Source organism: Anneissia japonica, unplaced genomic scaffold (assembly GCF_011630105.1).
Source record: "Anneissia japonica isolate Jap-2015-1 unplaced genomic scaffold, ASM1163010v1 scaffold16662_len1167910_cov178, whole genome shotgun sequence".
NCBI lineage: Eukaryota > Metazoa > Echinodermata > Crinoidea > Comatulida > Comatulidae > Anneissia > Anneissia japonica.
Genome location: NW_022732216.1, coordinates 779365 through 791277, shown reverse-complemented (window position 1 = coordinate 791277; position 11913 = coordinate 779365). Strand labels below are relative to the sequence as shown.

General features: G+C 34.4%; 1 protein-coding gene and 1 non-coding gene across 5 annotated transcripts; one reads left to right on the top strand and one right to left on the bottom strand.

The window, feature by feature from the left end:
• Window positions 1–15: 15 nt before the first annotated feature.
• On the bottom strand, window positions 16–10138 carry LOC117115638 (neurotrypsin-like). 4 transcript variants are annotated; one of them, XM_033259511.1, is made up of 7 exons: window positions 10008–10138; window positions 9137–9236; window positions 7936–8247; window positions 6700–7014; window positions 5683–6033; window positions 3717–4055; window positions 16–1823 (listed from the first exon to the last, which is right to left on the bottom strand). In XM_033259511.1, exons 2-7 carry the CDS (start codon window positions 9207–9209, stop codon window positions 1489–1491), a joined length of 1725 nt encoding a protein of 574 aa, XP_033115402.1. In that variant the 5' UTR covers window positions 9210–9236; window positions 10008–10138; the 3' UTR covers window positions 16–1488. The 4 variants fall into 4 exon arrangements, with proteins under 4 accessions (XP_033115402.1, XP_033115405.1, XP_033115403.1 ...); XM_033259514.1 differs by having other exon boundaries at window positions 3975–4055; XM_033259512.1 differs by having other exon boundaries at window positions 7936–8244.
• On the top strand, window positions 624–696 carry Trnan-auu. The gene has a single exon. It is a non-coding gene; the product is annotated as a tRNA-Asn (tRNA).
• Window positions 10139–11913: the final 1775 nt, after the last annotated feature.

The following is an 11913-nucleotide window of genomic DNA, read 5'->3' as shown; positions in this document are numbered from 1 at the left end:
CCCCAACAATCCCCCAAAAAAAGAGCTCATTCCCCCATTTAAAAATGTTCAAAACAAAAAAAAATCACACTGAAGTAGTTAAAATCACCTTATTTTGTTAGCTACTGTAGCTCCCCTTCACTTAAACATTGATCCCCCCAACTTTCTTTGCGCCCCCTTCCCCTTCAATCCCTGGATACACCACTGGTATCTCCATGATTAATCAGCGCTTGTATTCAAGAATGTTAAAATCGATATAAATTTGCACTTTTTCTTAAAATAGGCCTATTGGTTACTGAACTGTGAATTCCACAGCTATTCTCTTGCATTTATTTGTTGTATTGCAAAGATTTAATATTCTTTTGGGATCAATCGAATGCAAACTGTAACCAAGGTACATGGAGCTAATCATGCTTTTCACCTAACCCCTCGTCCTTCTTAAATTACAGAATTATGACACATTCACAGGAGTCAAGTCAGAAGAAGTCATTTCCAGGAGATAGTTTAAACAGGCTTTCTTAGCACATCTAATAAGGGCAAAACTTCACTCCTATGATATTTCCTGATGCAAATTCACATTGTAATAGCATTTGCAGTACCCGCTGCTACTTGGGGATAGGATTCAACACTAGTCACTAAGCGCAAGCTCAGTAGTCTAGTGGTTATGGCGCCAGGCTATTTATCTGGAGGTCGTGGGTTCGATTCCCACCCGAATCACTTATTTCACAAGTATTTGGGAACGTACTAAGTATTCGGTGTGATAATGCGTCAGGTAGTGCAAAACATCACCTCTACATCTAATTCTGTTATGCTGCTAATATGGTGTTACCAATCAACACTGAATTTCATGAGACACTATAAAGGTGTATTATACAGTAGTAAAAAGCATGCATGATGCAGATTTAATGACTTTCCAGTAGATAGGTTATTTTCTGGAAGATTCTTGTCCAGTTAGTGGAATGTAGGAGGACGTCTTGCGGCTTGGGGCAGACATGGGACCCTATATTCAACTGATTCCAGTGCCTGAGTGTTCAGTCCTATAAAGGCTTACGCTTTATAACATGTCAATGATAGATTTTATCATTGTTTTGACAATACTTTTATGGGAGGAAGGGTTTAGTTTGTTCGGGAAAAAAAAAGATGGGGTGGGGGTTTTTAAGCCATAGAAGTACCTGTGGTTACAAGAATGCCCAGGTATATGTCATGCACCTCTGGTCTATGTATGTGTCTATTATGTATCTACGTTATCAACAATCTATCACTAGGTCAACTCTCTAGCACAAGACAATACATCGTTACCAAACTACAGGTCTCCCTCCAATTAAAGACCACTTTTGGGACCGGGGTTTTCATGGTCTTTAGCAGCTTTGGTCTCTAATTACAATAATAAAAATTTTTTTTAAATTGTTAATTTGGGACCACAGAAAGGTGGTTTTTAATTGGAGGTGGTGTTTAATTGGAGGGGTCATTCATTAGAGTGAGACCTGAAGTTGTGATATATTACAAATCCTATATTTGAGGATACTTGTTTGGATTTTGTACAACTGACTCATAAGAAGGTGGAAGAGGGTCTGTAGGCTGGACTGAGTATGCTGGCGGTAGTTGTGGTGGACCATGTTCGTATGGATACCCTGGTTGGAGTGGATCTGGTTGACCAGTTTGCAGTAAAAATGGTTGTTGAACAGGTGGATGAACTTGAACCGGTTGGTTGGTAGCTAATGGTATGGATGTTGTTGTTGTCCTCGATGCAGCATTCATTCTTTGTCTCCTCATGCCGCAACAACAGATGACAATGATTATTATAAATATTATGGAAATTATCACCCAAATCTCGACATCAATGGCTGTGGAAAGAAGAAAAAAACAATTGTTGATACACAATGCTATCTTTAAATGCTATCTGTAAATACGCCATGGAAAACGAATTTCCAACATCTCTTAATGTTTGGACAAATAAAAGTTTATCTTATCTTATCTTTAGAAAGATTTTAAAGAAAATACTTTCAATTTATATAAAGTATATTGCATATGTTAATATCAATATCAATAATAATAATAATAAATAATAAATAATAATAATAATAATAATAATAATAATAATAATAATAATATCAATAATAATAATATCAATAATAAAAGAATTATAATAATATTATTGTTTAAATATTTGCATGACGAAGTAATAATATATTTAATGCTTGCGCGGTACACCACATAGATAGTTCTGAAAAGGACATTTCAAATGAGTCGCTTCAATCGTCTTCAGGAGAATAATAACGACTATATATAATGACATTATCATTCTCCATGACATTATTATTTCATTTCATTTATTTGTCTCAAACAATTAAAATGTACATAAACAGAAACGGCAAAGAACAATCACAAAAGTACAAAAAACAAGAGACAGGACACTCCAAAAGTAAAATCAATCACTGTCGAGTGGAGGCCCTTCACGAGAAAAACACAAATACTTACAATATAAAATTCTTGAAAAAGATAAAAAATTGAAAGATAAATATTCTCCTGAATAATAATACAGGTCTCCCTCCAATTAAAGACCACTTTTGGGACCGGGGTTTTCATGGTCTTTAACAGCTTTGGTCTCTAATTAGAATAATAAAAATTAAAAACAATTGTTAATTTGGGACCACAGAAAAATGGTCTTTAATTGGAGGTGGTCTTTAATTGGAGGGGTCTTTCATTAGAGGGAGACCTGTAATAATAATAATAATAATAATAATGATAATAATAATAATAATAATAATGATAATAATGATAATAATAATAATAATAATAATAATAATAATAATAATAATAATAATAATGTATAGGTGTTATTTTGCCCTACCTGACGTGGAAATGTACCGAATACTCAGTACATTTGAAAACAACTGCGAAAAAAATTGCAAGTTGTTCTCGGGTGGGACTCGAACCCACGATCTCCAGATCAGGTAGGGCAAAATTACACCTATACATGTTTCTCCTGACGCAAATCCAGTTATTGTCTATTATTCCATCACGACAATAACAATTACTATCAACACTGCAGTACCCGCTGCTTACTTGGACTCGACAGGCGCAAGCTCGGTGGTCTAGAGGTATGATGCCAGGCTAGAGATCTGGAGATCGTGGGTTCGAGTCCACCCGAGAACAACTTGCGATTTTTTTCGCAGTTGTTTTCAAATGTACTGAGTATTCGGTACATTTCCACGTCAGGTAGGGCAAAAATTACACCTATACATGTTTCTCCTGATGCAAATCCATTATTGTCTATTATTCCATCACGACAATAACAATTACTATCAATAATAATAATAATAATAATAATGTATTCTGCAATCAAATACATTACAGTATTGATTGTATATACGTTGGCCTTAAGTTGGCAATAAATACTTATTGTTTTAATTGTTAACTAATTTTTTCAATCAATGTAAATATTGGCCTACGTAAATTATATTTGTATATATTTCAATTGTGAGTTATAATTATGATAGTTTAACATTATGGAGAAGGGAAAGACGAGAGATGCATGCCCTTTGGCGATAGTAGCTTTTAACGTCTTTTGTCTCTCAGCAGCTCTCCTTTTTATTTTGTTTTTTAGTATTTGTTTTTCCAAAACGAATAAAAAAATAAACATTCATTAAACCTTTAAATCCAGAGTGGTTAAGAATTTTGAGGATATATCTATAATAATAGTAAATATTTGTAATTGTATAAAGAAAGGTAATTACAATTATAGGTGCAACTTAGAGCAACAATATTGTTCCCGTAAGCGTCACATGATCCAAAATAAGTTTGTGAACATTCAATCAGTTGGTTCTCTGTTCCTGAATAGCAATCAAAGGCATATGGATGCACTTGCATTTTGGATGCTTCATCAACATGGATATCAATCGAGTATGAAGAAGCTAAGTCATAACCAAGTTGTTTGCAAGCCACATCACCTTCTTCTTGGTACCAATTCCAATCACATATAGTTCCCCACCTACCGTCCAGAAAAATTTCAAAAATTCCTTCACTATCATCAATGCCATCAACAAGACGAGCATCACCAGTTAATGGACCATCCTCTAATAAAAGAAATAATAAGCAAATATAGTCAGGTCTTGAGTACACTACAGGAAATAGAGGCCGAAAGAAATTGTAAATATTATTATGAAGTCAATCACCTTGTTATCTCATACCAATTATGCCTTTCTAGTCCTTGCCTTCATTCGTGTTAACCAGCACCGTAGAGTGCACTGTGATGTGCTGTAGTGCACACAAGATGCAACAAATCAGAGGCACTATATCGAATTTGTGATCAGTCGAGTATAGGTAAATTCAGTGCAAATGAAAATGATGACATCACACTGACTTATAATGGATAATAAGGTATACAGAATATTAACTTACATAACAGCACAATTATGTAAATTTTCTATTAGCATTCAATGGCAGATCCAGAAAAAAATCTAGGTAAGGGCCAAGCGAATTTCAAATCACCAAGCTGGGGACCGGGGGCCTGGTATTTGAGAAGAAAACGAAAGATTGAAGAGGAATAAGAAAGAAAAATGGATAGAAAGAAAATGAACTGAAGAAAGGAAGGAATAAGAAAGAATAGAAAGGAAGTATATAGAATTTACAAATGCAAGGCTAAAAAGGGATAGAACTAAAAAGAAAATAGGAGTACAAGGTATAGTAATAAAAGCAAGAAACAAGTATAGAATAGATAGAATGAATAAAATAGAAATAAATGGAAAAGTAAGTATATAATTGCAATTAAATATTTTGTTAGTAAATATATTTATTTATAACTGCAACTATAACTTTATTATTCAATACTCTTTACTTGGTAATTTCAAAATTTTGCCTCTGTATATTGGATTTTTAACTATTTAATATAAAAACATAAAAATTAGTAAATCCTTTTACTTGTCGTCAAGAGTAACTGCGCCTCGAAATAATTCGCTAGATAGACGGCGCATTATAAATGCTGTTTTATTATTATTATTATTATTATTATTATTATTATTATTTATTATTATTATTATTATTATTAATATTATTATTATTATTCTTTTTTGAGGTCGGAGGTTCAAAATTTTCACTGTGAATTTTGCTTGTGTGCTTGGGCAAGGCACTTTACCTACAGTATGTTTGTCTCTCTTCACACAGGAGTATACATGGCTACCTGGTATCCAATGTGTTAGTCTGTGTTGTGAGCTCAACTAGGAATACTCCCCACGGAGTTGCGGCGTTGCAATTTACGTAGTTATGGATCCAATGATCAGGGGATTGAGAAGGTAGAATGGAAATTTAGAACGGATTCACTCATCCATGACTGTTGCCGCTTGCGTTCTACGTTATGTTTAAATCAATTTTGACTTTTAGCGAAGCGTACACAGATACTGTATGTCATGAATGCAAAATAGTGATGCACCAATGTTTAATACAGTACCACAGTCCTCATTCTGGCCTAAACTCAGATTCGCTGACAACCATTCCAGATGTCAGGAGAGAACTTAGCTCACTACTATATTCAAACATGCGCAGCTAAATTTACATGGTGTCAATAACAGCATCGACAGTGCCTTGTTTTGCCTTGGAAAAAGGCACGGTATTAATTCCTATATTATTATAGTATAATTACAATTATGAGTGAGGTCAATCAATGGGTTAAGTCATCTTCTTTTTTTCAGTGCCTTTAACACATACCTGAGAATATATTGTAACAGCTAAGCACAACATCTGACTGGTGGTCACATCCCCATAAATTTTCAGTAGTTAACTCACAACTCTTAAGATTACTGGACAACCCCTGACCACAGTCGGCACTAAAAATGTTGATGGGGTGTGATTCGGTGTTTCCAAGTTGGTATAAATAACGACTCTGAGTGTAGACCTTCACACCAACTCCATAACCAAGTTGTCGACACACAACGTCTGATTGTTCTAGGCCCCAATTCACCCTACACACTGTTCCCCATCGACTGTTCATTTTAACTTCTAGAATGCCTTCGTTAGCAGTTTCACCCCCGACAAGACGAACACTAATGCTATCAGATTCTGTAAAATTATGTTTAAAAATGAATCAAATTTGTATTAAATTACAAAATAAAAAAAAATAAAAAACAATTTACAAATAAATAATAGTGATATATAATTAATACTGATCTAAATTATTCTCTCAATTTACAGTAATAAAATTGTTATTTATTTAAAATAGGGAATTCACTAAATTTAAAGAAAGTATTTTTTGAAAAGGTATCCAACATTTAATTAATGATTTTTACTCAAACAATTCCCTATTATTAAAGGCTTGTAATTTTTATAATATATCGTAACTTAAAATCAAATGGTATTAAAGTATACTGGACAAAAAAAAATTAACTTCCTGCAACAACAGAGATTATTAATGAAAGTTAGAGCATACGAACAAACCCTGATACATGGTGCATCTATCCAGCATTATATTTGTGTACCAAATGCCACTGAAGACTGGCCATAATGCCAGGGACCACACCTTAATCATCTCATCAGAAAGACGATGCGCTATTGTAACTTGCATTTAAGCCCTCCAACTTGTTCAACAAGTAGAGCAGAAATAAGGACTGAACCAGGAACCAACAGATCTCCACGGTTCAGCCCACAAACAGTGGCTACAACCAGTTTAGCCAACCGAGCTAAGATGTTCCCTATATTTATTGTATTGAGAGTACAATGAATTCTTACTATCAGTTAAACAGGAAACCCAAATCTTCTCAATGTTATTGCAATTATGTTCGCCCCAGTTTGAATGTGAACATTGTGCAAGGGTCAATTCTGTGCCAACACAAGCAACATCATCAAGAACAATAGAATTAGAATCGGTATAATCTGTTGCGGTAAAATAATTTCCCCCTTCAAATCCAAGTTGTTTGCACACTACATCAGTGTTATCTTGGCTCCAGTTGTCTTCACAAACAGTGCCCCATACTCCATCATGTTCAATCTCAACTAATCCTTCATGAGCAATGGAACTACCATCTAAACGTACCGGATGTGTATCTAAAATTTTAATCCAAAAAAAGATCATAGACCATTGTTATTATATTATATATTGTTATTATTCAACAATTGAGTTAAACAAAAAATGATTGAAACATAGTGAAAGACCTGATTTTGACAGTCTTACAACCCAATGTGTACACAGATTTAGGATTATGTTTTTATTGAAAAAAAAATAAATGGTTCACAGACCAAAATTCTTTTATTTGCTGCCAAAAATTTATGGATATAATATAGAGAAAAGATAATATAAAGAAAAAAAATTTTCTCATAATTTTCAGCTAGAATCAAAAACACAAATTGAAATGTACAAAATTAAAACTTATATTAAGATTTCGGTAGCAGTATATCTCTATTCACTGGTTCTGAAATAAATTGTTAAAAACATAATTGATGCCAAGATGTGTTTGAACTTTTTTGAAAACACATCTAAATGCAATATTTATCAAAGTATGATTCTTCTTAAAGTAAGTTATGTCGTAACAGGTTTCTACCCATTCTCAATCCCCACAAAATAAATAAGGTATGTAACATCCTCTAAACATGTTATCATGTCTGAAGTATATGGATTTAATGGCCTACTGTATATATTTGAAATGAAATTTGATGAGAATGTGCGATCCAATGGTTGCAGGGGTCCCAAGCTGGAAGAAATCCCATTCGGAGAAACTGGTTAAATTAGCTTTTTATTTTGGTGCGCATGGTGATAGCCTTCGGCACTGATTTCCGTGTGACAATTGACATTAAAGTAGTAAAAACATGCAAGTATTATGAATTTGTAGGAGATCGGATGTTTTTGGGGAGATTCTTGCTTGCTTAAGGGAGTGCGTGAGGTCATCCCTATTTCCGGGAGACTTCCGCGACTTCAGGGGAACTTGGGACCCCTGTGGATGAAGAACCTACTATACGACAGAAACCTACCACCAGTGCATTCTACTCCGACATCTTCGTCATGTGTACAGCTATGCTGACTAGTGGATGGGCAAGCAGAAAGGTGTTGTTCTTTGCCAGTGCATTCAACATCATCAAGCCATATTGGCGAACTATCCCGTGCTCCACCAACACCAGTAAGTACTTTCACAGCATTGCCTAGGTTCAGCTCACGACAAACAACGGTGGCATCCAACATGTCAAAGTGATTGTCACAGACTGTTCCCCACTGACCGCGGTACAGGTACTCTAGTCGCCCTCTGGTGTCGGAATTTCCAGCCAAACGAATGGGGTTCAATGCTAGAATAAAATTAATGTCATAATGTAGTACTGTTTTATTAATGTAATAAAAGTAGAACTGTATGTGGAAGTATAGCACATCAGTGAAGTTCTAGGCCTTCATGTCAATATCAACTGCAGACTGAGCAGCTTTCTGTGTGATGAGCCTTGGAGATCATGATAAACTTTCTCTCCAGTTCAATTCTATCAGCCGCTCTCCGTTTTTCAAATGGAGGGTTTAAATGCAATTTTTTTCGCAGCACATGAGATGTTAGAGCAATTAGCCCTGTGTGCAATATTTCACATATAGGCCTAATATATATGCATGTTAAATTACGTAGTACTACTATGGAATGAGTTGGGTATTGTCTCCTGGTGTACTGCCCATTTAACCACCAAAAAGACCTCACTGGAAATAAGTCTTAGGACTTTCATGGGTCATCCTTGATGCATTTCAAACTGGTGAAATCCAACCCATTCAAATTCATCAAGTCAATTGCTTGGTAAAGAAACAAAATCTTGATGGTTTGGATAGCATTAAATCGAAGTACAGTACCAAATGGCTAAGATATTTTTAATTAGGTTCTGGTCAGAATGGATAAACCAAAATAAGTCAGAATTTTTATATTTTTTAATTACTTTAAATAAAACCAATTTTATTAGGGCAGTGTCCCAATTGAAACATTTTTACTGGTAAATTTGTCCATAAAGGCTGAATCAGGATGACTCAAAAAAACAAAAACACACAGCCAGCCTGGCATAGACTGTAATGATGTTCTTATTGAAAAGAAGGCCAGCCTAGGTTTTTTTTTTATTTTACAAATACAAAATTTTCATCGGTTAGCCGGTTATCGGTTAGCTAATTCAAATTTACAATAATCATAGCAGTATGCAGTAACAGTAGAGAACTTACCAGAGATTACAACTGTAAAAAATAATGAAAATAAAAATGCTGTAGGCCTGAACATAACCTTGAAGTGCTCCATTGAATATAGGCCTATTATCCTTGATTACTGTAAAATAAAAAAATAAAAATCAATACATACCATGAAATTTATTAAGAAATAAAAACCACAAGTTTTTTGTTCGATCTAAACTAAAAAATATCTCCTTGTTAATATTAATACGGGACAAAATAAATTATGTATCATATAATTTGAAATATACATTTGGAAAAGTACGTGTTTTAAATACTGTAATCCAATAATTTAATAATAATTTAAATACCTCATGCACAATGTTTTGCATTAAATAAAATAAATGAATAAAAATAATAGCAACAGTAATAATAAATTAAAACTTTTAAAAAAATATAACATAAATAACTATATGGACAAATTTACCAGTAAAAACAATCCCGCTATAAATTATTATTTTTCAACTAAAATTTTCACAATATAAATTCAATGGTATTAATGGTCAATGAGTAAAACCAGGGAGTTGTTATAGTGTCACTATATAACCCCCTGGTAAAACATTAACAAAATAAATAAATAGATAAATAAAATAAAAATGGATAAATATTAATAGTGGGGAAAATTTATTTAATTTTTTGTTAATTAGTTTAGGGTTAGCTAGGGCCCCTGGAGGCCTTTGAATTCTTTGATGTAGCCTAGGCTAGGCCTAGTCTACCAGCTGAGCTGACTGTGAGGTCCGGACCGAGTTGACGCTGACCTAACTAACTAAGAGGGCCTACTAGCTAGACTACTAGGCCTAGTCTAAAACAGAACGGATTATTTAACATATTTAGATGGAAACAAACAAGATACGCAATAATACATTACTTGTTCAAGCACTGTCAGTAGGCCTAGCCTAGGCCTACAGTTTAGGCCATTGATTGCCACATTGCTTTTGACTGCTGTTTTTCCACACATCAAGTGGTCGCCGCCACCGCGCCCATCATATCAGCTAGTGGTGGACAGTCTTTGTCCTAAACGCGTTGGGACAGTATCGCCCGTCACTTAATTGAAGGGGATTTCCCTATGACGTATGGGTACACCTAGCTCATAGACAGTGTCGGATTTTAATGAGCTGCTGTAATTACGCATGGGCATGTGAAATGAGATAACAGAAAGGGCGAGACCGACAACAGTTTTACAAATTTACACTAACTAAAGATTTATTATAATTATATGTAATGTTTGTTGTTTTTGTCCTTGTGTGAATTGGCTTAATTCCTTATGTAAATGTCTTCTTAGTGTTTGTTTTCCTCGTGTGTTGTCCTTTTCTTACGTTAATAGATGTTTTTCTTTTTGTCATAATGCTAACTGATTTTGGTGTGTTGTCCTTTTCTTGATGTACGTTTAGATGTTTTTCTTTTTGTCATAATGCTAATTGACTTTAGTTTGAATATTATGCTAATGTATCTTTGTCTTTTTCCGAATGTACGTTTTGTCGTGATTAATTGTTGTTGATTTTTTTTTCCTACTGTGTCAGTCACGGTCCTTTTCCTGTGTTTTGATTTTCTAGCTTGTTGCATTTTAATGATATTTTATTTTTTAATAATCTTGTATTTTGTACATTTTGTAAATCTACTCGCAATTCAGTTATATTTTACTGCTATGAGTTTTGATAATAAAAACAGAATGAATAAAAACAGATTAATTATATAGATAAATTAAGTAATTCTGTAAAAAATGTCAATACTTGATCTGGTTTAGCTATCATCGCTCAGATGAAATCATCAGATCTAAAGTAAAAAAGGAATGTGAATGTTCAAAGAGTCACTTGTTTTAAAGTGAAAATGTTTTAAGTAAAAATTGTTCGATGTCCTACACCATCCATGCTCTACACAGCGTCCCACGAATTGTCTTTGGCTGGTAACAGTGTGCTGAATTTGTAATTTGTTTGGTGTTGGACGAACGGTAGAACAAGAAAATTTCTTGTGTTTTATTAATAAACAAAATATAAATTTACATGTGATTTTTTTAAGGAAAGTCTGATAATTTTATGAATATAATTATTATCTTTCTTGATACTTGCTTGCTTGCTAAAATAAAACAATGTGAAGGAAATTTGGGGTGCCTGTGGCAGTGTGGAAGGTTTTTCTCTGCGTATCCCGTACGCCAACTGCCTCGCACTTTTGCACACGTACTGTACGACGCTTCAATGGACCGCGGTAATACTAATGGGAATATTTTAACCCTTCCATGTTCTCCCCTCCCCTTTGAACCGGACATAGGCGTAGATCCCGGGGGATGGGGATATATCCCCCCAATATTTGACAATGGTCCATTGTATCATCCCCCCTCCCAATATTTTGACTATGTATGGGATAAAATGGAGCTTTACACACATAAAAATACTGTCACAGAAATAATTTGCACTGTCTTATGCGCTTACAAAGATGAAAATTAGCATAATGTATAATGTTGATAACAAAATTATTTTATCTGTTACCAATCTAAGCTCTTCTTTCCTTAGATGTTAGATGTGCTTGCAAAGAGAGCCACATTTCACACTAACGAGTGTGTACGACATCAGTAATGTTACGTCAATTCCAAGAATGTTTAGGGTTATATCGGTTGATGAGGAATTTATTGATTAGGCCTATAATAGCAAATTGCATCAATTTATTTAGCAAAAACAAGGTTTCCAGCTTCAGAAGGGTGCACATCCCCTGTCCGCACAAGGGCACACATTGGCGCTAACACCAGGCGCGTAACAGGGGTCTTGGTTCAGAGTGGGTAT

Coding starts and splice junctions, on each gene's coding strand:
- LOC117115638 (XM_033259511.1), bottom strand. CDS start 9,209: ATGGAGCACTTCAAGGTTATGTTCAGGCCTACAGCATTTTTATTTTCA. Junction 6,034..6,699: donor GGTTTCCTGTTTAACTGATA/GTAAGAATTCAT, acceptor ATAATTTTACAG/AATCTGATAGCATTAGTGTT. Junction 1,824..3,716: donor TCTAAGTTGCACCTATAATT/GTAATTACCTTT, acceptor TTCTTTCCACAG/CCATTGATGTCGAGATTTGG.